Source organism: Exophiala viscosa (genome assembly GCF_022695815.1).
Source record: "Exophiala viscosa unplaced genomic scaffold EDD37scaffold_2, whole genome shotgun sequence".
Lineage (NCBI taxonomy): Eukaryota > Fungi > Ascomycota > Eurotiomycetes > Chaetothyriales > Herpotrichiellaceae > Exophiala > Exophiala viscosa.
Genome location: NW_026944354.1, coordinates 1,928,056 through 1,951,888, shown reverse-complemented (window position 1 = coordinate 1,951,888; position 23,833 = coordinate 1,928,056). Strand labels below are relative to the sequence as shown.

General features: G+C 51.5%; 13 protein-coding genes across 13 annotated transcripts; 5 read left to right on the top strand and 8 right to left on the bottom strand.

Annotated features, from left to right (window-relative positions):
* Positions 1 to 20: 20 nt before the first annotated feature.
* Positions 21 to 463, bottom strand: EDD37DRAFT_646976 (uncharacterized protein; the record flags this gene model as incomplete). The annotated part of the gene is made up of 3 exons (XM_062817805.1): positions 21 to 229; positions 308 to 367; positions 421 to 463. 3 exons carry the CDS (start codon positions 461 to 463, stop codon positions 21 to 23), a joined length of 312 nt encoding a protein of 103 aa, XP_062673178.1.
* A 1,799-nt stretch (positions 464 to 2,262) lies between these two features.
* EDD37DRAFT_257534 (uncharacterized protein) lies at positions 2,263 to 3,874 on the bottom strand. The gene has a single exon (XM_062810765.1). The coding sequence runs from the start codon at positions 3,774 to 3,776 to the stop codon at positions 2,589 to 2,591; it is 1,188 nt and encodes a 395-aa protein (XP_062673177.1). The 5' UTR covers positions 3,777 to 3,874; the 3' UTR covers positions 2,263 to 2,588.
* A 1,611-nt stretch (positions 3,875 to 5,485) lies between these two features.
* On the bottom strand, positions 5,486 to 7,008 carry EDD37DRAFT_257525 (R3H-associated N-terminal domain-containing protein). The gene is made up of 2 exons (XM_062810764.1): positions 6,618 to 7,008; positions 5,486 to 6,564 (listed from the first exon to the last, which is right to left on the bottom strand). The coding sequence occupies exons 1-2, from the start codon at positions 6,913 to 6,915 to the stop codon at positions 5,828 to 5,830; spliced, it is 1,035 nt and encodes a 344-aa protein (XP_062673176.1). The 5' UTR covers positions 6,916 to 7,008; the 3' UTR covers positions 5,486 to 5,827.
* A 498-nt stretch (positions 7,009 to 7,506) lies between these two features.
* EDD37DRAFT_621916 (leucyl aminopeptidase) lies at positions 7,507 to 8,974 on the top strand. Its single transcript, XM_062816020.1, has 2 exons — positions 7,507 to 7,838; positions 7,895 to 8,974. Exons 1-2 carry the CDS (start codon positions 7,644 to 7,646, stop codon positions 8,879 to 8,881), a joined length of 1,182 nt encoding a protein of 393 aa, XP_062673175.1. The 5' UTR covers positions 7,507 to 7,643; the 3' UTR covers positions 8,882 to 8,974.
* Positions 8,975 to 9,000: 26 nt separating this feature from the next.
* Positions 9,001 to 10,408, top strand: EDD37DRAFT_677142 (uncharacterized protein; the record flags this gene model as incomplete). Its single annotated transcript, XM_062819597.1, has 3 exons — positions 9,001 to 9,768; positions 9,821 to 10,157; positions 10,212 to 10,408. Exons 1-3 carry the CDS (start codon positions 9,436 to 9,438, stop codon positions 10,406 to 10,408), a joined length of 867 nt encoding a protein of 288 aa, XP_062673174.1. The 5' UTR covers positions 9,001 to 9,435.
* Positions 10,409 to 10,929: 521 nt separating this feature from the next.
* On the top strand, positions 10,930 to 12,723 carry EDD37DRAFT_257479 (uncharacterized protein). The gene has a single exon (XM_062810763.1). The coding sequence runs from the start codon at positions 11,347 to 11,349 to the stop codon at positions 12,628 to 12,630; it is 1,284 nt and encodes a 427-aa protein (XP_062673173.1). The 5' UTR covers positions 10,930 to 11,346; the 3' UTR covers positions 12,631 to 12,723.
* Positions 12,724 to 13,463: 740 nt separating this feature from the next.
* On the bottom strand, positions 13,464 to 14,486 carry EDD37DRAFT_606107 (uncharacterized protein; the record flags this gene model as incomplete). Its single annotated transcript, XM_062814859.1, has 1 exon — positions 13,464 to 14,486. The coding sequence occupies one exon, from the start codon at positions 14,484 to 14,486 to the stop codon at positions 13,464 to 13,466; it is 1,023 nt and encodes a 340-aa protein (XP_062673172.1).
* Positions 14,487 to 15,248: 762 nt separating this feature from the next.
* EDD37DRAFT_646970 (uncharacterized protein) lies at positions 15,249 to 16,344 on the bottom strand (the record flags this gene model as incomplete). Its single annotated transcript, XM_062817804.1, has 3 exons — positions 15,249 to 15,725; positions 15,777 to 16,266; positions 16,313 to 16,344. The coding sequence occupies 3 exons, from the start codon at positions 16,342 to 16,344 to the stop codon at positions 15,249 to 15,251; spliced, it is 999 nt and encodes a 332-aa protein (XP_062673171.1).
* Positions 16,345 to 16,510: 166 nt separating this feature from the next.
* On the bottom strand, positions 16,511 to 17,479 carry EDD37DRAFT_257299 (uncharacterized protein). The gene has a single exon (XM_062810762.1). The coding sequence runs from the start codon at positions 17,375 to 17,377 to the stop codon at positions 16,757 to 16,759; it is 621 nt and encodes a 206-aa protein (XP_062673170.1). The 5' UTR covers positions 17,378 to 17,479; the 3' UTR covers positions 16,511 to 16,756.
* Positions 17,450 to 18,295, bottom strand: EDD37DRAFT_677127 (uncharacterized protein; the record flags this gene model as incomplete). Its single annotated transcript, XM_062819596.1, has 2 exons — positions 17,450 to 17,869; positions 17,915 to 18,295. 2 exons carry the CDS (start codon positions 18,293 to 18,295, stop codon positions 17,450 to 17,452), a joined length of 801 nt encoding a protein of 266 aa, XP_062673169.1.
* A 612-nt stretch (positions 18,296 to 18,907) lies between these two features.
* EDD37DRAFT_646968 (uncharacterized protein) lies at positions 18,908 to 19,678 on the top strand (the record flags this gene model as incomplete). The annotated part of the gene is made up of 1 exon (XM_062817803.1): positions 18,908 to 19,678. One exon carries the CDS (start codon positions 18,908 to 18,910, stop codon positions 19,676 to 19,678), a length of 771 nt encoding a protein of 256 aa, XP_062673168.1.
* Positions 19,679 to 19,712: 34 nt separating this feature from the next.
* On the bottom strand, positions 19,713 to 21,030 carry EDD37DRAFT_646967 (Alpha/Beta hydrolase protein; the record flags this gene model as incomplete). Its single annotated transcript, XM_062817802.1, has 3 exons — positions 19,713 to 19,734; positions 19,779 to 20,839; positions 20,887 to 21,030. 3 exons carry the CDS (start codon positions 21,028 to 21,030, stop codon positions 19,713 to 19,715), a joined length of 1,227 nt encoding a protein of 408 aa, XP_062673167.1.
* Positions 21,031 to 21,275: 245 nt separating this feature from the next.
* Positions 21,276 to 23,524, top strand: EDD37DRAFT_621906 (transmembrane amino acid transporter protein-domain-containing protein). The gene is made up of 2 exons (XM_062816019.1): positions 21,276 to 22,121; positions 22,172 to 23,524. The coding sequence occupies exons 1-2, from the start codon at positions 21,725 to 21,727 to the stop codon at positions 23,404 to 23,406; spliced, it is 1,632 nt and encodes a 543-aa protein (XP_062673166.1). The 5' UTR covers positions 21,276 to 21,724; the 3' UTR covers positions 23,407 to 23,524.
* Positions 23,525 to 23,833: the final 309 nt, after the last annotated feature.

The following is a 23,833-nucleotide window of genomic DNA, read 5'->3' as shown; positions in this document are numbered from 1 at the left end:
TCGTTCAAGACAGAAAGACATCAGCGGTGCCAGCCACCTTGAGAGTGACCCACCGGTGTACGATAGGAGTCGGACCGGGAAGCAGTGATGGAAGGGTTGCGGAGTTTCGTGCAAGCAACCTCGGCAGCATCTTCTTTGGCATTGTTGATGTATTGACCATCGTACCAGTATCGTGCCGCCAGGTTCTGTCCTTGGATCGTCACTGTGGCCGACCAAGCTGTACGTCCGCCTAGAAGAATGAGTGTCAAGTTAGTTGTCGACACTCTGCAGCTCAAGTGGACATATGAAGTGGAAAGAGGTTGCTTACCACGACGATCAGAGACGATGTTGAAGTTAGGTGCTGGAAGTCTCAATTTGCGGCATTCAGCTGTCACTGGTAAGACCGGGTCTCGCTTTCGCATCCTGGGTCGAGGGACTCACCTGCGAGTTCATCTTGCCATGTTGCGTGAGTCTTGGTGGCCATCCTCGCTGGTGATGTTCGTGAGGTGAACAAGGCAAGGAGTAACACAATGACCAGTCCCAATTGTTTCAAAGCAGGAAGAAGGTTATAGTAGACCGGCCAAGAATAACGTCGTGAGTGGAAGTGCAGTTCAATGACCTTCCGCGACAGGAGATATCGCCAGACCTTTATATACAGCCCAGCTTGAAGAACGAAGCAACTTGAGCTGGCACAAAGCAGATGACGAATGTGCAAACAACCGTGAACGAGGGATGACTGCAGAAGCTCCCGCATCCGTGAACGGGTGCTGCCTCTATCCTGAAGATTGTCGCTTCATTCCCTCAGGGCAGCAAAAAGATTGACAGGAGTACACATCAACGAGGTTGTTGTTCTGTGAAACGTGAGATCTGAGATCTCGTGACACTGTTACGATCCCTGAAGGTCGCCCTGACATTGTCTATAAAAGTCTTCAGGTGGTACGGATGCGAGGAAGATGCAGAAAGCCGAGCGAGCTGTCAGGGCGTGGGCAGAGCATTGATGGCAAAACGCAAAGCAAAAATCTGAAGCAACATGTTCGTCCAGCGAGAGCCTGCCAACGCAGCAGGATCCAGTTGCACACAGTAGTGGATGGTTCGAGCTCCAGACAATGATATGCATGATGAGGTAGAAGCGAGCAGCATTGGAATTAACCACAAAGACTAGAAGCCTTGAAATGCCGGGAGTGGAGGTCGAAGTGGGGTGGAACGAATTCGATGCCGAAAGCTAGCTGTAACGCAATGCATGATGGCGGAGCTATGCGTGGTCTGGATGGAGTATAACATCATCCAGTATGATGAACGTGGTTCCGTTACCAGAGTCACTCATCGATAGACCTTCGAGCGAACGTTAAGTGTCGTTGTCTCTTCACGATGAGCTCCTGCAGTCATGGACCGAGGCATGAGGGGTAATTGGCTGCTCTGTTTTGGTTATAGATGGAAAGAGAATGGGTTGGGCAGCAATGAACTGTACTTGGAGCATCGACCGCACAGCCGATTGTAGCCAGGTAGTCTGCTGTCGAGATGGCAAACCGATGCAGGTCTCGGCAAAGGTGATAGGAGCGGAAGCCGGCAGAGGCTTGCGAGGTATCTTTGGAGCTAGGCAGCAGTCATACAAGAATTGACAGCTGGAAGACGGTGTTAGAACGATAATGGAAACAATTCAATGGCCGAGAACGTTGTGGGGGCCACAGCGACTTGTGTGTGTATGGTAGATAATGCACAGTACAGTGCATGAGGATGTCAGATCCAGTATTTCCTTGGCAGGAAGATTTCTGCAACCTGCAGCAGTGAGAGAAAAGACTTGGGGCATTGACGCCGTGGGATGCGGCACGACTGTGAGATTGAGAAGAGTGAATGGTCGGAGAAAAGAAATCTTCTGCAAGATGATGGAAGAAAGAAGAGAGAGAGTGAAAGGGAGAATGGAGCACGAGAATGCCAGGTCGGGTTTCTTCATTTTCATCCAATGACGGTTGCGACTCCTTCTTGCCGAGGCCGCTAAGGATAAATATCACTTCCTGCCGAATTTACAGTGGACTGGCACCAGGATATTGTACGGGACGCAGTACTGTATGTGGAGGTGTCGCCAATGGCTACCAGCATATTGCCACAAGACGCATAGCATTATGGGCTTTTCCGATCTTTCCTGAAGCCAGCCTTGTGAACTCTCAACGCCACAATCTGCTTCATACAGATTCTCTCCCGACGGTGGTGACAGGGCAAATTGCATAAGTTTCAATTGAGAACTTGCCGGACGGAAGAACCCATCTGTTCCTGTGTTTCGAGTCTCATCCCCAGCGGGTTTCGCATGCGGTCATGGTTATGAACTTCATCGCCGCAAAACTCTGGGTCGACCCATTAAGCCCTACCCACTTCGTGGTCACGTAAACGTCAGGTCTTCGATCTCGAGAGAACGTGTCAAAAAGCATATAATATACAAGAACAAGCCGATGCCATAACAGCGACCCCATGGCTCAAGATCATACGGTCGTTGGAATGTTGTCTTCGTAGTGCATCCACACCGCTATGAGTCCGTGTAACCCCGCAAAAGGAAATCTCGTCCTGGTTGGGTCACGGAGAACAATACCTCTGGTCACATCGGTGGTGCCCGTCAGCTAAGAGCGGTGAGCTTCCTGCCAGTGTCTCCTGATGCAACCGTTGGTGAGGGAGATTAGTCCAGTCGCAATGAGGACGTCTCCCAGATCACTCGAGATGTCTTCTTCCATGATCCGCATACTGCACGACGGTATCCAGCCTCCGTGGACAGCTTCTTTTCGCCTTTGCTTCTCGGATAGTTTGTCGGGCGTAATGTGAGCAAGACAGGCTCCGGTGGTTGAGTGGAACATTTCGAGCGAAAACACCGTTTCTGAACCATCTTTGTAAACCCTGCGTCTCCAAGAATATGTTTCGCCCCAATATTCAAAGTCATAAACGCTTTTGTCGTTTCGAGGATCGCGGTTCAGCTCGACTTGGGCATAGTTGGAGAACTCTATCCTGATGTTGTCGGTGGGTACTGTGGCTTCCACGTCTGGCCGAGGACCACAGACCTCGGAAATCTCGTCAACGTCGTCGCCTTTGTCTTCTTGAGGTTTCTGGGACGCCGACTTCGCTGTAAGCGCTTTCCTGAAGTTGATCTTTGGGAAGGAGACACCGAAAGAAGACTTTCTGGGTGGTGCTGCTGGTCTGATTGGTTTGGCCGAGGGTTTTACATATTTTCGTTTCGAACTGCAGACCTCACGTCCAGATTGTCTCTGATATCGGCGAAGGGAGAAGTGTCTTTCGGCTAGGTCATACATGCGAAAGTGGAACAGGGTCAGCTTCACTTTGTGGCCTTTCCGTACAGTCATCTCGGTATCAGCTCGAAGGTTGAGGTTGCCATCTGGTGTCGTATCGTCATGCTGAATCAAGATCCTTCTCGTTGACGGGAAGAGTTCTGCAAACTCGGAAGGCGTACAGCCGAGTGCGTCTGGTTGGTAGCATGTCTGTCTTAATAATGGCCACAGGTTCGAAGTTTGAGGTGTCTCTTTCTCGGAGACAGTGGTGGAGGCGTATGTGTCGCTGGAGGCTCGAGGGTCGATGCCTTGTTCATGTTCACCCTGTGAAGGCTCGTCGTCATGGTATTCTGTTCGGTCAGTGTCGTAGTGCTTGACGATCGGTTTCGTATAGCTATATGAGGTTGCATTAGTATATTGAGTGCGACCAGAATGGCCAGACAGATCGGAACTGTGACTGCGGGCTGATATGGAGCTTGTCGACACCGCAGATCCTTTAGACCAGGCACGAGAGAGATATGGTCGAGGCATGTTACAATCAGGATCCCCAACAAGTGATAGAATGGAATGCAGATAAATGTGTAAAGGTCTCTGGTGTCAGTCAAAGCAATGTGACAGTCTTCAATGAGAAAGAACAAACATTCATAAGCTTCGGACTCAAGGTCCTGGAAGAAGCATTAACAACGGCATGACAGAAGCAATCGAGGAGGTCGTAGTCTTGATTGGGCATGTTGGCTGTTGTAACCACGACAGTCCTGTATCATAAAATCACTCCACATAAGAGGTACGAGATGTGGAGGCCACTGTTCTCGACTATGGTCCATTTGCGCGAGGGAGGACAGACTCCGATGGTGGCGCAGCATTCCTCGTTACGATTTGCTGACCAAGGCTGCAAAACTCCGGATCAGACTCCAGACTCGCAAGAACAGAAAAGACGGCAGCGGCCGGAAGCCGCCATCAGAAGGTTTTTGCTTCTGGAATTTAGTGCCTGCACTTTGCATTTGCTGAGGCGAGGGACATAGACTAGGATTAATGCCTGCTTCAGTGGCAATGGTTGCTTCTAGTTGTTGCTCCGTGATGGCCGAAACGGGCGAGACGCCGCTTGATCACAAGGTGACATTCGTCCATAATCATGCATCAAGAGCCCAATGTGGTGGCGAACAGTATGTTGAAAAAACCAGTTGCCTGAAGGACGAAGAGCTGTGGAAAGTCATTGCTGCCTTGGTTGATGAACGCGAAGAGCCGGCCTGACGGAACGGGGCCCAAGCTACTTGGTTCGTGAATGTGGATTGCCTTGGGTATGAGCGCCATGCGAGGGACTGAGTAGGTCATTGGAACTGAGAGCGAATGTCAGCGAATTGCTTTGCTATGCGAGTAACAACAAACGAGTGTCATGCGACTGCAGAAAATGGGATGATGCGTCAGACGGTCAGACGCATGATTTTTGACCTTTAGGATGGACACTTTCCTCGATGGAGACTAGTGGCCGAATGCATAATCCAACCTAACGCAAGTCCAAGGTCTAAAACAACCTTTCCGCATCGTGGCATCGTTTCATTGGCATCTTTGGCTATATCGCTGCATTTGTTTCCCCCAATAGGCTGCATTGACGGAATGTCTGTCGTTTACTCGTGCGTGGGAAACATGAACATGTGTTCACGCACCACCCATGCCGTACCTGCGCGCCCGGCCGAGCAGGGTTGCCGTCAGAAAACGCCGCCATGCAAGGATGTCCTCAGCATCACCAGCTTGGGCAGCTGTCTCGCTTCATTTTTTTCAGCCATGGAGCATGTTTATCAATTTTCGAGCATTGGACTCGCTGTTGAAGGTGCTTTCCGGATCCTGTCCTTGAAGCACGTGCAGATTCTCGCGTTTGGATCCAGCCAGTGCTATCCATAATCGATCGATGAGCCTATACAGGATGATCACCATGATCATCATGAAAACGTCGCGGCTCGCGCCGCAATGGTCACCGTCCACGTCTTCGCGATCCTCCAATGCCGTTTTGCACATACCTGACTATGTTTGATGGTGCTGACGATCGTCTGGGAACCAACAGTGATCAGATCCAGTTGCAGTTGGCCCGATGGAGCTTCTCACGGTGCCGCATTAGGGTCGTGACCTGTTTCTTACTGTGCCTGAAGCCGAAATCTCCCTCGTGCAAACGATAAGTTTGTCTGCATGTTTCCTTTCGTCCCTGGAATGATTGGGGTCGACGACAAATTTGCGTTATCAATGACTGTCCAAAATGAAGTTCAATCGACACGATATGTATTCTGACTCTGTATGGTCATCTCGCCGGATCAGCTCCTATCCCGCGGAGGTGATCTGCACACACTCCATGACTGCAGTCAGATACGATCCACTTCCAGGTGTGCAAATCTGCATACGGAGGTACAGGCTGGCGAGACGACGTTCCTTGAAAATCGCTCACCAGGCCGGCGCCGCAGCCTCTAGGTCGAGCCGGCTGGAAACAAAAACAAGTGCTCGACATCTATGTGCATTACAACTATCATTCAGTTACGACACGACCTTATCTTGCACCATCCAATACATCCAATATCAAACATCATGATGATCCTCTATACCATCCCCCACAATGGCCGGGGTAACTCGATCTCACGACCAAGCTCAACTCCACGACCCATGAAACCACGGGCTCTATGATCGACGCCAACGTATGCCCCTCTTCTCCGCTCTTCGCCTTCGACGTCACGAGTCACACTCCAAGTTCTCAAGCCATAGTAGCTTCCAATACGGTGAACGAGCCAACGTCCAAAGGCCGCCCCTTTGTCGCTATCCAGACCTTCGAAAATCATTTTTTCAGTGCTGACGGTGTCGTCCCACCCCTCGTCTTTTTCCCTTTGTTTGCGGCCAGGAGAATCGTGCATGGCGCCATTTCTGCCAATGAAGACAATTTCCTCGTCTTCTTCACTGTCACTTGTCAAAGGTACATCGTGAAGTCCTTCATCGCGCAGTCTGGCCTCTCTTTCATTCCACTTCTGTACAAATGCTCGTACCGTCTCTTCCAGATCTTGGAGCATGCCTGTGGCGCCTCTGCCACCCTTCAGTCTGGCACGGACCTCTCTAGGAATGCTGATAGCGGCTTCTTCCATGGGACTCATGCCAGTGTTTCTTTTCCCTCTCGATCTTGTGCTATTGGCCCGACCTTTCATCTTGGCCTCAACCGCTCTTTGAAATTCGGCAGCATCCCAAAGCGGTGCAAGGTAGTAGGGGACCGTGCGTTGAGGGTACGTCGGACGGACCTCGAAATCTTCAGGGGAGGGTGGTTGTGCCCATGGGTTGGAAAGAAGGCGATCTAAAGACCTAATCAGCTTGACCTCAGTCACCCGTGTTAACATGGCAGATTACCATTTTCCCAGCGTCGACGCTGCCGAGAGCCCTCCTTGCCCTTCAGGAGAGCTTCTCGGCGCTCGAGACTGTCGCGACGCATTATTTTTCGCTCGGTGTAGACCCTGGTTGTGGCGACCGGGGTTCGAGACGCGGCGTCCAGCGGCACGCTGATGCGCACGGAGGTGCCAGTCACCGGCTTAGGAGGTGTCGATGGCTCGATCGACACATTTCTCATCTGCTCCGTGATTCCTTCTGCAGAGGTAGCAAGGCTTGGAGCCGCGCTCTCTGCAGGTACCATGATCGGGAGGGTTGCCATGTTGTCTGCGTTAATGAACGAAGTCGCGTCGTGGCGATTTGAACAAGGAAACGACGGAGGCTTTCTTTATCAAGTTTTTCGAATGTGCGCAGAGTCGACGTACCGTTGCTGCCAGCACCCGCCTGAAACGCACGGAAGAAGAATAAGAATAGAAATGTGTGAGGCAACAGGGAGGGTGAGGACCGGATGGACAAGCTGCCCCCGAAGTCATGGTCGGAGTCACTTGGTCTCGGTCCGACGAATTACGATAAGGTACAGATCGTGGTGGACTCCTCAATTATGACTGGTTCGGTTGATGATCTATCCTACCATACTCCGCTGCAACTAGCAGATACTCGTACGTTATGATTGTTGTTTTGCTCGGAGTATCATGACCTGCTCGCATGGCACCGGTTTACAAGATGAGCTTGATCTTTCAACTCGAAAGCCAATGTGGTGGGCTCAAGAGAGGACCGGCGATGCACAGTACGGGTACCGAAACGAGTGGGTGCCAGGTGGTGTTAGGTAAGCCTCTAGCCCATTGGAGCACCTCGGTATCCATGTTTTATCGATAGAGCCCCAATATTGGGGTCATGATCCGTCACAGGTGCTGCCTGCGCTATTGTTTCAGTGATCCCCCAGCCATCTCCAGTGTCCAAACACGACGGCCTTGTTGTTGACTTTAAGCAACATAATTCTTCTTGATCTCCATATCGTCTAGACTCCGTCTCTCTTTCTTTTTAGCAATCATGAAGTATCATTCCTTGGTGGCCGCCTTGGCCGCCACTTTTACCGCCGTTGCAGCGCTCTCCATCGACACTCGCTCTCAGCAACAAATCCCTCTTGATGGCAAACAACCCATCGCACAGGAGCAATACTTGATCGAGCTAAGTCCTGGAGAGACAAGATGGGTGGTAGAGGAGGAGAAATGGGAGTTGAAGAGGGTAGGAATAGCAATCAGGTCAACATCGAGTTCATTTAGCTAATCCACCGTAATCAGAACGGGATCAAATTCATGGACATCACTGAGAGCGGACACACCTATCCTTACGTCCTGTCTTCCGAGAGTGAGACGTCTCGAGTCACCTACCCATCTAAAGCACAGTACAACAAAACCGTCAAGTCTCTTGCGACAGGGTTGGACAAGGACAACATGCGGAAGCACTTGGAGGGACTCACTTCGTTCCACACCCGCTATTACAAAAGCCAGTACGGCATTGACGCAGCTACATGGCTATATGGGCAGATTAACGACACCATCGCGACCTCGGGCGCATTCAATTACAGCGCCAGCCTGACGAAATTCGCTCATCCGTGGGGACAATTCAGTATCATTGCACGTTTCCCCGGCAAGACGAATCACACTGTTGTGATCGGGGCGCACTTGGACAGCATCAACATGTTCTTGCCTTCCATCCTGGCGGCACCCGGAGCGGACGATGATGGCAGTGGTACTGTGACCATTCTGGAGGCCCTGACCGCCTTGCTACAAGCCAAAGAGATCGTCAAAGGCGAGGCTGAGAACACGGTCGAGTTCCAATGGTACTCGGCGGAAGAGGGCGGCCTCCTCGGCAGTCAAGCAATCTTCAAGTCGTATCATGAGAACGATATACCTGTCAAAGCCATGATTCAACAAGACATGACGGGATATGTGGCCCGGACATTGGCTGAGGGCAAGCCCGAGTCAGTGGGAGTCATTACGGACTATGTCAACGCAGACCTCACAGAGTTCATCAAAGAACTGATCACGACTTATTGCGACATCCCCTACACATTGACCAAGTGCGGATATGCTTGTTCCGATCACGCTTCGGCCAGCAAGTATGGATATCCTTCAGCTTTCGTGATCGAGTCGGACTTTGAATACTCGGACAAGAAGATCCATACCAGCGACGACCTGATCAAGTATTTGAGCTTTGATCACATGTTGCAGCATGCAAAGATGACTCTTGGATTCGCCTATGAGGCTGCATTTGCCAAGTTTTAGGAGGGCACAGCATTCATTGCGCTGGCGTTACATTTTTATAAGGTGTATACATATATCAGCACTACATAATGACACAGTCTGTTCGCTCTGTCACTCTGGTTTTCATTGCTTTTCATGTCCACGTCGATATCCGATGCGGAGACCGCCTGCAGCATGGTCATTTCTTTGGCCATGGTGATTTGTGTTGCAGCAGTGACGTAACTTTCCCCGCAGTCCTGCTTTGCTGCTGCGAATCTTTCCTGCTTGCGTGAAGCTGCTGCAGCTTCGAACCTCGCCAGCCTCCACTTACGCCCTGGTAGGATAAAACAGCTTCGATCACGAGAACGCTCTGAGTTTCACCCTGCATTATATCCACCGTCCAACTGGGTTTTCTCGCCAACCTGTTTTCTCTCCTTCTTCGCGCTCAAGACTACATCCATCCCACTCAATCAGTCGATTATTTTCTTCCCGGCAGAAAAGGGCACGTCGATTCAAAGACACACTCTCGATACAGCACTACCATGGCAGACTGTATGAACAGTCTCGTCTCCATGCAGTCAAGATCTAGCTAACCAATGTCAGACAACCCATTCGCGAAACGCGAGGAACACTCTCAACGAAGCCTCCTGGCTTACAAAATCCTCACGATCCTCTCCTGGCTTCTCCTTGTAGTGGTTGGAGCCTACTATACCTTCGCAAGCCCCCAGGACTGCCACCACAACCATCACTGCCACACAATATGGGGACAGAATAACCATAGACGGACACCTTTCAGCTTGAACTCGGTGGTGACAAGCATCTACTGGATTGTGGTTCTGATATTGCAGGCATACTATGTTCGTTTCTTGTGGAGCTCGGACAAGGCGTTCGTCACAAGTGCGGCCAATGTGGGAAGCCACTTCATCTTCGTATGTTCACACAACGCCACAGGACATTGACCACAACTAACATGGACTGCAGCACAATCTCTTGACCTTTGGCTTCATCATGCTGTGGGTGCGAGGCCACTTCTGGCAGGGCGAGCTCCTCCTGATCATCAACCTGTTCAACCTGACACTACTATACTTTGGCCATCCTACAACACCTCTCTTCATCCATATGCCTATTGTCTCAGCGCCTCTAGCTTGGAACTATGTTGCGATCCTCTGGGACGGAGCAGCGATGGTCAATGCTCATACTCTTCCAGCGAGAATCGTGGCGAACATCTTCATCTGGGGTATCCTGGTTCTTGGAGGCTTCTTCCTTCTAACCTTCAAGGACTATACAATCGGCCTTGAATTGGCCGTTCTATCACTGGGTAAGTTTACCGTTCTCAAGGACTGGCAGGATTGTGACTGACCCTGTATCACAGCACTTGGACTTGGTCAGATTGGTACACACGTCATCGCCGTGCAATGGATCTTTGCCTTTGTTATTGCTGCTTCCCTGCTGGTATTGTCATTGCTCATCGGAGCGCCCAAGGTTTTCGGCCAAGATAGAAGCATTCGACAAGAAGGCGCAATCGTTAGCGAGGACAGAGAACGTGCACCTCTACTGGCAGACAACTGATTGGATTGTCCTCGCATGTCGACTAGTGCCTGTGTTCCAGGACATGACAGTTGCAATCGATGAGGGCTTCCTGGCAAAGGCGCAAAGGCTGTAGATGCATCAGTGAGGGACCTTGGGCTCGAAAACCGGCGTTGTCAGGTGTGTGGAGGATTGTGCTTCTGAAACAATCCAGAAAGGTGTTTTACAGATGGAGCTGTCATTCAAGGTACAGTCGTTGTACCTGTACTAATGTCTCAAAAGTCAAGAAGTGTTGAATGACTAGGGATGCGCCATGGATTGCTGAAATTGATAAATTTGTGATAACGTCTCTTTGTGTAGGAGATTTTTTCACCCAATGCTCAAAGGGAAATTACTCCTACCCATCATCCTTCCATCATGCGAGATGCCGAGGATCTTTGTGTAGCTTGGGCTGAATTCTTGTGTTTCCCTGTACATGTAAGTTGCACAACCCAAACGTTTACATCAAACCGGACCAGTCAAAAAGTTTGTTCAGTGAGTACGTTCCGAGATACGAACGCCCGATTTGTATGGACCCCAAATGCCACCTCTTCTCACCCATACCCATCGTTTGTACCAGACCTGACACTAGACGTTTACTGAGTACCGCTTGTCAACCCTACCCAAACAGGCGCTGTTCAGCCCGGCACCTTCCTTGTCGACATCGTGGCAAACAAACTCTTCTTGTTTCTTTGTCACGGACATTCCACTTGGATTCACCAACACCTCATTTTGGCTTTGAGACTAACGTGACGTTCAGTATGGGTGAAGGTGGTGGAGTCTTTGTCCTTGACCGGCTCCTTGTTCGCATCACTCCGTTTACTTAACCTGACCAGCCAAAGTCTTCACTTGGTCCTCACTAGGTCTATGCGGTTGCCCCAAATATTAGTAGCAACTTCTCTTTCCTCCCCTACGTGGCTTTACACTCGACTTCTCCCACGATGCCTCACGCCATGGATGAAAGCAAGGACGCCTCTCAACCCATCAACATGGCGTCTTGTCTAAACGATTCCGACACCCACCTTGATCTCGACCGTTCTGACCAACGCAACCTGATCCGCCTTATCGCTTTGATGCAGGCTGGCTGGACACTCTCTCGAGGTCATGGTCCACGTCACCATCCTCGCTGCCTCTGGTGTCACGGTGATCTGAGCGATCGTACCGAGATCCTCATCCACGACAAATGTAATAACGCATGGGCGGCCGGTTGCTTCATGGACTCCATCCACTACGAATATGACAAGACACATCATCAACGTCTGTCCTGTCCATTGTGCCGTGCCGCATTCCATGCACGCCCAGGCTGGACCAGACCACGCTGGCCAGAGCAGGAACGCTATCCGGAGCCGCCACACCCTCCGTCGCAACATGACTTTCAACTGCCCAAAAATATCAACATCTCCGCGCACATACGAATTGTCTTGTACAATCCAGCTTCTGTCACCAAGGCACGGCAATATTCCAAGACGTTGATGTTCATCACGCGCGAGGAGATGGCAAAACTGGCACTATTTGGGCGAAACAAGATCATCTTTGATGCTATCGACAATGTGAAAACAGAGTGGGAGACGGTCTTTACGCGTTGGGTGCTCATAAATTGGAAAGACAACAACGAATATCGAGCGAGCCCGTTGATGGCGCACCAGGAGACCGAATTGCTGGAAATGCTCGCTGCAAAGGGCTTGGGCTCTCCCGTCACGGGTGAAGCCGCGCAGCAGCTGGAAGAACGGATTTGCACCCAGGGCCGCCTGCCTGGACCTGGCACGGGCTATCCCATCCTCCAAGATATATCCGCGAAGATACTAGAAGGAGGGGCTGTCGGCAGGGGCGGATTGGCTACGGCGGTCGCTGCGTTCAAACCAGACAACGAGGATGACGATATCAAAGAGATGATGTCCGGGGGTAAAGAGGAGGCGCTTAAGATTTTGCGAGCGGAGCGAGAAAAGGAAAAAGGGTCGGTACAACACATGGACCGCATCACTGCTGGAGTCCCTGGACTCTTTCGTGCGTTTTGCATGGTTATGGACGACAAGAGCGATGGTTCTCATGGGAGTGATGAGGAGCCGGATGAAGATGAAGATTATCCTGAAGATGAAGACTATGTTGAGGAGGATGGGGAAGATCTAGATTCTGAGCCGGGAATCCCTGGGACCGTGACGGTCGCTCCACCCAACCTTCCCGCCATATCCAATCCTGAAGACAGCGACCCCGAACCGTCTGTATAGATGGCCCATTCCAGCGACAAAAGCTTTGGTTGGAGTATTGGCGTCTTTGAGGAGAGGTGGGAGCAGCACAGTACTTGAAGCTTTCGATCAGCTTGTTGCATAGAGCATGGAAGGAGTTAATCATGTGAGGTCTTTCCTGGCATATGGAGTATTCGCGGATCTGGCAGGCATCATAAAGACGAGAAGATGCTTGAGTCAGGTCGACTTGCCATGTTCGCAGCGTTAGAATTTGAGAGTCTGTATGTGTACATTGCTACTTTCACTATGATGAGGTACATCAAGGTGATCGTCCGGAAGATATTGCACACGCATCCACCTCCTTGTGCGATATCTCTCATCGCCATCTACAGATGTCATGTACCTTGTCATCATTATAAGGTCCGCCGAAATCCTCGTGCCAGGCCTCCCTCCCAGCTGTTCATTTCGCCCGGTGATCCTCCGAATGAGGATGGTAAAAATCTCGTGTATCGTCTTCGTCATATATGGTGGTCCTCAATGCTCACACAGTTTCCTTCCCTTGCTTCGTGTCCTGCTGAGATCCTGCAGGTCAATCATCTACCGGCTCATACAATCCCGCCTCTTCGCGTGTCGATCAGCGACCTCAGCATCGCCGAGGAGACATTGCAATACCAGGAGCTACTATCCACAGCCCACATACCTCTTTCTGTCAGCAGATTGGGCCCACGCAGGCTCACTGCTTGCAGTATTGTCGTCCAGATTATCCTTCGGGCACGGCATCCCGCACGGAAAGGTGTATGTCTTTTTAGTCGGCCCGAACAACGACTCATCACTCATCCGTCCTTTGCGAGCCATCACATGCGGGAGCTGTGAGATCAGCCCTCCCAATCAACGCCCCAATCCCTATTCCTCTCCGTGACTCTCACCCCCATCTTGGCCTCCATCCAATCCTCAACCGTGACCCATCCCTTCCTCCCCGTCAACACCCCATTATAAATCGCATACTGCCATTCGCGCCACCACTCCTGCGCAATCAATCCAGCTCGACCATTCCTCTCCCGAGCGGAGTGATCATTCGCGTTGGCGCTGGCACTTGATCTCTCAGCTCCCGAACTAGCAGCAACGTCCCACACCGCTTCGACGACCTCATATTTCTTCGTCGGGCTCAGTCGTAGCATATTCGTGAACCAATTACCTCCCTGGCGCGAGACAATCACGTCGGTATACTGTACGGGGAAACTCACGGTGAGTTTGCCACGGTATTTGGTCGAGGCTACCAGCGTGCGCACCATACCTTCGAGGATTTGCCCGGGGAGATTGGTGACTTGTCGGTGGAGCGTGAAACTCTTGTTTTCGACTTTTTCTTCGCAGAACTTCTTGATCCATTGTTCTAGCGGAGTTCGGTTGGAGTTTCGTGAACTCCTGGGTGAAGAAGAGTCGTCGAATGGTTTAACGTGAGTTCGAGATTGCGCTGACGTTCCAGTGATGTCCAAAAGCGAAGTCAAGTTGATGAGTATTTCGAAGTCGATGACGTTTTCACCACCTCTGGAATGCTCGCCGTGGATGAGCATCAGAGGTTTGGGTGGGAGGGCGGCTTGTTCGTGGATGAAGCGCACGAGTTCGTATTCCGTTTCGGATAGCTCGGGTTTAGTGGTGGTGATGGAGGCGAGGTCTTTGGACCATTTACCTTGAGAGACGCCGTATTTGGCCAAAGCGACCAAACCTAGGCGGTAGATCGCATCGAGGGGGTTTTGGCTTGGTATTCGGATTGAGGGTGGTATATTGGAAGGGGTAGAAATGGCTGGGACAACGTTTTCGTATGATGGCGGAAGGTCCTGAGGGGCAGGCTCAGCTGGTTGTGAGGATGCAGCGCGCTGGCTGGATTTCTCAGACGGCATCTTGCCTGCTCTTTGATCTTGGTTGCCGGTACGAGAACCTGCGGAACCGGCGATGGGGCCTTGCAAAATAATGGGTTTTAGATCACGGTATCTGGATGTGGCGAAGGAGTTGTTGGCAATGTCTCGCTGTTTCGTCGTCTGGGGCGCCCTTCTCCCAGGCGTCGGGATAAAATTGAATAAGATTGATGAAAGAGGAGGACTCAATCAAGAGAAATGAAGCATGACTACCATGAATCAGATATTTCTTGAAAAGCCGGGATTCGCATAATCTTCTGGATATGGAAAGGTTGGTGTTGAATAAAGAGGCACAGCCACACAACCAATCACCAATGGCTTGGGCATGTTATACGAGCCCCGACGCCCGTACCCAGGCACCCGTTAATTCAGCCAACCACACGAAAGCCCCTAGACGAATTGACGCAATGGGCTAACTTACCGCAAATGAGGTGAATAAAACTGCAGAGTTCCAGAATCATCTCAGCCTTGTTCCACATGGCTAGTGAGAGAGTAAGCCTGGCATCCAATCGATGCTGCTTGAGGCCGTACGTTGAGCACACTTAGCTCGATCCATTTCATCGCTGCAAAATGTCCAATGTAATCTGCTGTCAAAAACTCCAAGAGATGACATGAATCCAATCTCCAACCATCTTTCCACGTCGCATGCCATGGTATCAGCACAGTCTCGCGGCCAGCCCACACAGAATCACGAATGTATGCTGCAATAGTCCCCAGCACCAAGAGTGAGGCCATATCCATCATGCATCACTCAACCCGTCGTCGCTTTGCGGCATGGGAAAGCTCCGTCGACGCTTCAGTCGCAGTTGAGGCCAGTGCTTCCATATCCTCGGCTTCTTCGGTAGTTTTTGCCGCTTTCTCCTTTAATGCGGCCAGTATCTGGGAAAGAACATCTTCCTGGACTTTCAGTATCGCCACCTTCTCCTCCAACTTCGCCCTCTCCTTACTATAGCCTTGCATTTGTTCCTCCAGGTCGGTCTTCTCGATACCCAGATCATCCATCTGTACCTTCAGCTTATCCGCTTTGTCCTTGTCGAATTTGGCTGCAGTCGGCTTGTGCGTGTCTGCTCCCGCGATGAGATCGCCCACCCTGTCGGTCTTCTGCGACGCTTCTTCAGGGAAGATCTGTGCGCCGCAGGATCCTTGCGTGCCTTCGTTGGCCGCTGACTCGGCTGTAGGCTGTGGAGTTGCTTCACTGTGGGTCTGATCTTTTGGAGGTTCTTCCTGTTGCGCTGGTTTGGCTGGGGGATCGCCAATGGACAGAACCTACTGTACCTTTGGACGCAACACGCCTTCCGGCATCCATTTATCAGGCTGGCCTCGGACTTTGTACGCCCAGTCCGGCCCACCACGGTATTTCGAGCTCAACCAACACCGTTCTTCAATAAGGACTGTGGATTCCATCCCACAACTTGAGGTCAGAAGACTTGAGCCAACACTGTATAGCGGCGCAATCCTGAGTGCGAGAGGTTTCTCTTCTTGAAATCCGGCCCTTTCAATGATCCGACTGCCGTCCGATGAGACACGCACAAGAACCATAGGACGGAATTGACGGTTCTCTCCTGCCGTAAAGCACTTTGACTCGGCAAGGGTAGCGACCAGGCACCACGGCTCGATGGTTTTGTTCTCAGATGGTCTTATGCACACCTTCTCACCAACGGCATATTTGGAAGCGGCTTCCTGAGGTCTGCACATTGATTCGTGCTGCTGTCGGCATTCGTTGCTTCGATACTTTTCGAACAGTGTCCGCGCTGCATTCTGCATCCTGTATAGTGTTAATCATTGGCATCAATATCAACATGCCGACTCACTCAGTGGGCACAGTGAGCCTAGTCGAAGCCATTTTTGAGATCAGTTCTGCTTTGCAGACTTGATAGCGCGAAGACGTGAGTGAGAGGAGGCGCACAACAAGAGCTCAGGGTCCTGATATCTGAGAGCCAGCCACGTTCCTGTGCAAAGAATGGTGCTTTGGGGTATCTGATACTGCGAGCGTCAAGGTCGCCTGTGAGTAAGAGACACGTAGAAGAAGACTGACAAAGGGGCGTAAGAGACGGTCTTCGGGTGATTGATCAAGCTCGTTCAGCTATCTCAGATTGCGATGAGCGGTTCGCTTTTGACTCATTTCTCAGAAAGACTGTGGTAAAAGTCGAAATGGAGTTGTGCAGAGAACGTTGTGCATGCAACCGGTAAGGTTCAAGTTGCCCTTGCTTCAAACCTCGCTCATCAACTCACCTCCTTTCCTCTCTGAAAACAATTCACTTCATCATCTCCATCATCGCCTCACACCATGCTGCAAATGGCGCAAAACTGCTCCCTTGGCCCTTACAGAAGTGTTTCATCGCCAACAGTTGACCTCTCCTCCATTTTGCCATTCTGGTCTCCCAGCCATCATCCTTCTCTATGCTCGTTTCCAACTTACCACTGGAGCCTTCGCCCTTAACTCTAGCACCATCAACGGCATCACCTACTTTCCGCTCACAAACAGGACACAGATAAGGCGGTTGCCGCATGTCTTCCGCCACAGACGTGGTACCTTGCATAGCACATGCCCTCCACATACAATGGTCAAGTCCGAAACAGTGACCGAGCTCATGTGCTGCGGTCCGACAGACTCGAAATAAGTGAGCCGACGAAACTGCAGGAGTAGTCCCGATATGTTCAGACAAATGTGCCTTTACAGCTCTCTGCAATGGCTCCCATGCAGACAATGATGAGTGTCCAGGGACGGCTGCGGCACGGGTGTTGGGTTTCTTGGTTGGTTTCTTGATTGCTCTCCTATTTGGTCGCTTGTAACCTATCGCTGCCATTCCCTCATCTTGACTGCCCATTTTCTTGACGAATGCGTCACAATGACTCGCTGGCCAAACATGCTGCATATCAACCCCATGCAGCTCGTCCAAAGCAGGACTGTAGCTTGCACTGGAGACAATGGCAATGCGGCTTGCACCTCAGGCTCGACCGCAACAGAAATCATCGTCATCATCCTCGTAGAGGTCGTGGTTCGTCAGCATGAGAAGCGCGTAAGCGTTGGATGGTACAATAGTCATGGCCGCATCCGCAAGATCATTCAGATTTAGCTGATGCGAAAACGGAAACAGCTCGGGCTCCTTGGTGCGACCAGTAGGTGGAGTAGAGCGTCCACGAATGCGGATGAGCTCAGTGCCAGTCGACAGAGCCACATGAGCGATCTTAAGCTGACGCGAAGCTTTCCTTCTGAGGGACCTACCATCGTTTGGAGGATCGTCATCCCACGCGCTGAAGGCGAGCTTTTGCGGTAAGATTCTCACCTCCATACCATCGTAGAACGCTCGAAGATAGGCAGCAATCGATTCAGCATCAAGAACAGCGCCAATGCCTGGCTTCGTATCCTGATTGAGATTAGCGCAAACGAAAGATGTTGGTACCTAGCATACTGTTGCCGTCTGCGCGTCCCACACTGAGCGCTGCCAGTCTTGCATATGTCCCGCGCTTGAGTCGATGTCTGGCGGAGCAGCAACATACAGGATTTTCCTGCTGGATGTCACATGGTTCCGATCACCGAGATTACGCCAATCTCGGTAACTCTGCCGTGGATAGTTCGGGTCGCACACGATCTCGTCGCCAGGAAGCACTAGAGCAGCAGGAAAGGCATTCAGCTCATCGACAGGCAGAATCGTGGTGGGGAAGTTGACATCAGCGACCGGAGCTCCAGCGTTTGTTCGCACTTGCCAATTCGAGTAATGCCTGTAGCCCGAAGTGACGGCATTCGCTGACGAGGAGAAGGTCAGCGTACCATGTTCGCAGACCGAAGACATGATGGCACAGGGTCGGACAGTTTAACGAGAGAAGGAGAGAAAACAGTAGAGGTTAACACAGGACCTGGGCGGTCTTTTATACCTAAAAGGTATGGCTGCCTGTTTCAAGTGCGACAAGCGAGAGGCACCCCACCTCATAGCGCATTCTGCCATTGCCGAAGACTTGGCCGGAATCGTGTGCGGTGAAGTATTTGATGATGAAATCCTCACCAGGCTTGAGGGAAGATAAGGCTGAAAGTCGACAATATTAGGCATGACTCAGGGGGAGGCCTTGTAGTCGACATCACGTGATCACAGTGCTCAAAAATGGTAGGAGTTCGTGGACCCTGAGTTCTGGACTGTTATGTCCGGGCTGAACCGTGACCTTGGCCATTGGCCTATCCTTCTTTCTTGCGACTCAAGAATATTGCAAGATTTCCAGGCGAGGATGGGTGGGCATTGGAGTCTTGTACGAGTCGACACTCTGTGGACCGGGAATAAGCTGCTAAATCCGTGGCATTGGTGGCCTAGCATACTGACTCGTACAGCTTGTAAGTCTTTATAACTTGGATGGTAGTTCGCTCAGAGAGAGTGTCAGATCCTCCAGAAAAGCCTCTGCGACACCGTCCAGAAATGTCGTCGAAAATTCCTCGCGTGATTTTGGTCACCGGCGCCAACCGTGGGATAGGTCGTGCCATCATCCAAGCCTTGGCCAGTCATCCACAAACAACGAAGTCCATCTTTCTCATGGGTTGTCGGGACTTGAAAAAAGGGGAAGAGTCCATTCGAGAGCTTCGAAGCCAGGGCATCACATCGGTCGTCCAGCCTCTCACAATCGACGTGGCATCCGATGCGTCCATCCAGGATGCCGCTGGTACCGTCCAGCAGCGACACGGCCACCTCGATGTCCTTATCAACAACGCCGGCTACGCCGCCATACCGTCAGCCTCGGATTTATCAGACTGGCGGAGTGTCTATGCCGCAGTCTATGACACCAATGTCACATCCGTCGCCTTGACGGTGGCGCATTTTCTTCCGCTGCTGCGACAGTCGCCGTATGGAGGTAGAGTCGTCAATATCTCTTCCGCGCGGGCCTCAGCGACCATGTTGGCGAATGGACTTCTTCCGCCAACGGTGGCAATTCCATACAGTGTTTCGAAGGCAGCCCTAAATCTGCTGACGATCGAAATGAGCCGGGATTCGGCCAACAAAGACGTCGAGTTTCAACTGGTTAGTCCCGGACATTGCAAGACGGCTCTGAACAACTACCGTGGGGCGAGGGATCCGCTTGAAGGTGCAAATGTGGTGGTTGGACTGGTCACGGCCGAGAAAGGCCAGTACAAGAATGCAGGTTTCTGGGAGACGAAAGGTGCTAGTATGGACCTCGTTGAGATCCCATGGTAATCTGAGTAGTTAGCTTCAAAGGTAGTTCGTCGTATCATACTTCCAGTTGTAGCAGTCTACGCACTCATCGTCAGGTTCGCATGTGGGAGTGCTGTTGTACGCTTCGAGGACATCGGGGATGATAACGTTCAGCCGGTGATTGTTGATGTTCACATGCCATCCCAAATCTCCCACAGTGTCGTAGACGCAACGCTTTCCTGTATGGCATTGACTCTCGAACGCATACCCGGCAATTGAGCATGACGAGAAGTAGCCATTGCATGCACCCATGAAGACCGGATCTGCCGTGTTGCCGATATGATAATCGGCCGTACGCGGAGGGATAGTTATACCCAGTCGCTGCGCGGCGAGCCTTTGCGGTGGAGCCTCGTAAGCGACAGATGGCATGTTGTACGTCAGGCCGACAAGACTTGCAATCGAGCCTCCCAAAGAATGACCCACAATCCAAAACGTCGCGTTTGGATACCACGTTGTTATGTTTAGTAAGACTGCGACAGCGGTAGGGTAGTATCGGTCCTTTTGGAGCAGCTTCTGCGTGAGGCACGTGGAATTGCACTGATATGTGTCAGTACTGCAATTGCACACTGGACCGTACCAGAACGGGTCAGGGCGTTGGCTGGCGCAACAGCAGCTGAAGAGAAGGTTGTCGTTGAGTCGATCGTTACTCCTCCACTTTTCGCGAGGGTCGATCGTTGTACCTTTGAATGCAATGATGACAGTCTCGTTCGTCTCATCGGTAAAAACGTGGCCGCGCAAGCCGTCACCTACCCAGCCAAAGCTGTCGGAGTGGTTGAAGTCCATAGAGCCGTTAAGCCAGTCGGGCTGCGACGGGGCAAGCACGTATGCATTGCTGGTCATTTTGGCTAGATTGACAACGGTCGTCTTATCCGTGACGTCTGGTGTACGCACCGGTATATCTTGCCATTCGAGTTCATTTAGTACCTTGAGAGAGGCGTGATCTTTGTGTCGAAAATCCAGCAGCCAAGACAACGGACGGCGGCTCATCAGAGTTCGTCGTGAGTGAAGGACCAAAGACTCGACGGGGCTCGTTTTCCCTTCCGCAGTTTTCTGCATTAATTCGTGCGCCAAAGGTGAAATGCTGTGGAACTGGCCTGGTTCAGGGATAGTGCCGAGATCGTGAAAGAAGGCATGGCCAAACTTCTGTGATGGGGTCAGCGTTTCAGATGTCAAGATACCGAGTGTCATACAAATTTCGAAACAGATGTGTACTTGTATGAATGATGCACGGTGTTTGACCCTTCCACGTCCAAGGGGTTGGTGGATTCGCGCAGTGCATGGACACCTGTGGCCAGTATTGACGCCAGAAGACAGGCAAGACGGCACGCTTTCATGTTGCGTAGGTAAGTAAAGATGGCGATCGATGCAAAGTAAATCCAAAGACAACTAGGACCGCAACAGACATCTCACATGCTGACAAGGGATGGTTGCGTCAATGACGTTTTAGGCAGCCATTCGTTAGGCAAACATGTGCTGCGCATCGCATCACTTTCTGGAGGAAAGACTGTGATGAGCATCAAGTAGGACGCCTTCGAACTGAGAGGAGCGCAACTACTTCCTGCCGTACGGCCACAAGTACGCATGATATTGGATGATGGAAGGAAACAACGTGCCAGTCTGATCGCGGCGAGGCACAGTAGCACAGCCTCGCACGTGACATGTCATGAGTTCAGCCTTGTCACGTGGCTGACGGTGCTGAATATCCCTGGTCACAATACCGAGAATAAGGTCACCGGCGACGAAGAATTGGAGACATTAACTCGCCGTTCGACAATTTTAGGCGTTGGAGGTCGATTTTGACGCTGGGAAGTGCCGAACCTTGTGCCTCCCACAAGCCACTGCTGCAACCTTATCTTGCGCCCAAATCCGTGATCTGCAACTTTGGGGGCTTTTTGATGTCAGGTTGCATATCATTCCGGGGTGTTGATAATGACACCACACAATCCGCCAGATGAATTGACACCCGCGGGTTCCACCTTGTGCAGACCTTCCACAACAGGTGCTGCTCCTCGATAAGTGACCAGCAGGATGGAGGACGGACAGACACCCTTATCTTTGGCCAATGCGAACATTCTTAGCCCTTCAAACCCCGACTCAGGTACCTTGTTGGGTCTCCAATTGCCACATACGCTTCCTCCCATCCAAGAATATATAGTGGTCACTCCTTGGTCGAAATGGCTCAGACCCTCCTTCGAGTTTCCAAGTCAGGCGGCGAGATTCCTCCCATCGGCACGACACCTGACAACCATGGCCGGAGACAAAATTTCCTCTGACGAGGTCAGACCTGCCGTGTCTGAGGACAACGTTGGCGTAGTCGAGAAGTCATTGCTCGACGAGAATGAATTCGAAGTGTTCAAGAAAGGTGAAGGGGTGGTGGACTTTCGCAGGGTCGCCTGGTATCACGCATCAATGATCTTCCTCAAGAGTACGAATGCATCCGGGCAATGCTATAGGACTTGCTAACACCGCAAACAGTCATCTTCGCTACCGGTGTCCTTTCGATCCCTACAGCCATGTACACCCTTGGTGCCTTCCCAGGAGCGATCAACATCATTGCCTGGACTCTACTCAACGCCTACTGCGCAATTATCCAGGGCAACTTCCGCAACTCTCATGCAGGATGCCACAGTATTGCGGACATGGCTCAACTCGTTGGTGGACCAGTGGTGAAAGAAGTCGTCGGATTCCTATTCATCGCTGCATACGTTGTCTGTGCAGGCTCTGGCATCCTCGGTGTGTCAGCTGCATTCAACGCTCTGTCTAACCATGCCATCTGTACGCAGTGGTTCTCGTTCATCGCTACCATTATCGTCGCAATCTTCGCCAGCGTCAGAAAGTTTGAGAAGATCGCCTGGCTCACCTGGGTAGGTTTCTCCTCTGTTTTCGTGGCAGTCATGGTCATCGTCGTTGGCGTCACGACGCGCGACCGCCCTGCCATCGCACCGCAAACAGGTCCTTTCGATCTCGGCTATAATGTCGTTGGCAATCCAACATTCGTTGGGGGCATGACAGCGATTGCGGCAATTTTCGTCTCCAGTGCCGCTACTGCCGCTTTCTTACCAGTCATATCGGAGATGAAGAAGCCACGGGACTACAACAAGGCTGTCTACGTTACCATGGCAATCGTCACATCTGCATATCTCGCCTTCTCCCTGGTGGTGTACAAATGGTGCGGTAAATGGGTTGCTACACCTTCTCTTGGTTCCGCAGGCCCTACTTTGAAGAAGGTAGCTTACGGCATCGGCATCGTTGGCTTGGCCGTATCGGCTTGTCTTTATGTCCACATCGGAGCGAAATACCTCTTCGTCCGCATCTTGCGCAACACCCGCCATTTGCAGGACAACAGTTTGGTCCATTGGGGAACTTGGTTGGCCTGCACCATTGGAATCTCGGTGGCAGGCTTTTTGATTTCTTCAGGGGTGCCCATTTTCAACTATCTTCTGGGTCTGGCTGGTACTTTCTGCTTCGCACCCGTGGCCATCTCGCTGCCCGGCTGGCTTTGGTGTTATGATCACCCTCAATACTGGAGAGGAACGTTTTTGCAGAAAATCCTCTACGCCATCCATGTTTTTTTGATTATTCTTGGGATTTTCGTGACTGTGGGAGGAACCTATGCTGTGGTCCAGTCAATCGTGGATGCATATGCTTCTGGTCAAATTGGGGCAGCTTTCGACTGCGCCGACAACAGCGGTACTGTCTTGAACTCATAGGAGTCCACCTCAGCAAAGGCATGAAAGAGATTAGATCACATATAGAAGAATCTTGGTAGCATGGGGATAGATAACGACTGTGGTGTGGTTGGAGCACTTCCCGTGCCTCATGCACGCCATGGCCAGAAAGTAGCTATACTTTCGACGTCAACACTCTCGACAAGACTTCCTTCATATAGCAATGAGCCTCGAAAAGTGCAAACTCCGTATTGGTAAGCATTGTACTATCTCAGTGCCTGGTCTTGCATTTAGGGTTTCTCGGGCGTGGTGACCTCGGAAGTTGGAGACATCAGTGCCCCCATAAGGTACCTAGGTAGGCACCCGAGTCTCCAAGGATCGACCGCTTGCTTAGCAATCCGCCTCGGAAATCCAGGTACAGTACCACAATCGACTCGGGGTTCTCCGATATGCCTATGGAGATCACCTA

Coding starts and splice junctions, on each gene's coding strand:
- EDD37DRAFT_621916 (XM_062816020.1), top strand. CDS start 7,644: ATGAAGTATCATTCCTTGGTGGCCGCCTTGGCCGCCACTTTTACCGCC. Junction 7,839..7,894: donor AGAAATGGGAGTTGAAGAGG/GTAGGAATAGCA, acceptor CACCGTAATCAG/AACGGGATCAAATTCATGGA.
- EDD37DRAFT_257479 (XM_062810763.1), top strand. CDS start 11,347: ATGCCTCACGCCATGGATGAAAGCAAGGACGCCTCTCAACCCATCAAC.
- EDD37DRAFT_621906 (XM_062816019.1), top strand. CDS start 21,725: ATGGAGGACGGACAGACACCCTTATCTTTGGCCAATGCGAACATTCTT. Junction 22,122..22,171: donor ATCAATGATCTTCCTCAAGA/GTACGAATGCAT, acceptor CACCGCAAACAG/TCATCTTCGCTACCGGTGTC.
- EDD37DRAFT_257299 (XM_062810762.1), bottom strand. CDS start 17,377: ATGCAGCATGTTTGGCCAGCGAGTCATTGTGACGCATTCGTCAAGAAA.
- EDD37DRAFT_257534 (XM_062810765.1), bottom strand. CDS start 3,776: ATGCCTCGACCATATCTCTCTCGTGCCTGGTCTAAAGGATCTGCGGTG.
- EDD37DRAFT_257525 (XM_062810764.1), bottom strand. CDS start 6,915: ATGGCAACCCTCCCGATCATGGTACCTGCAGAGAGCGCGGCTCCAAGC. Junction 6,565..6,617: donor GCGTCGACGCTGGGAAAATG/GTAATCTGCCAT, acceptor TTAGGTCTTTAG/ATCGCCTTCTTTCCAACCCA.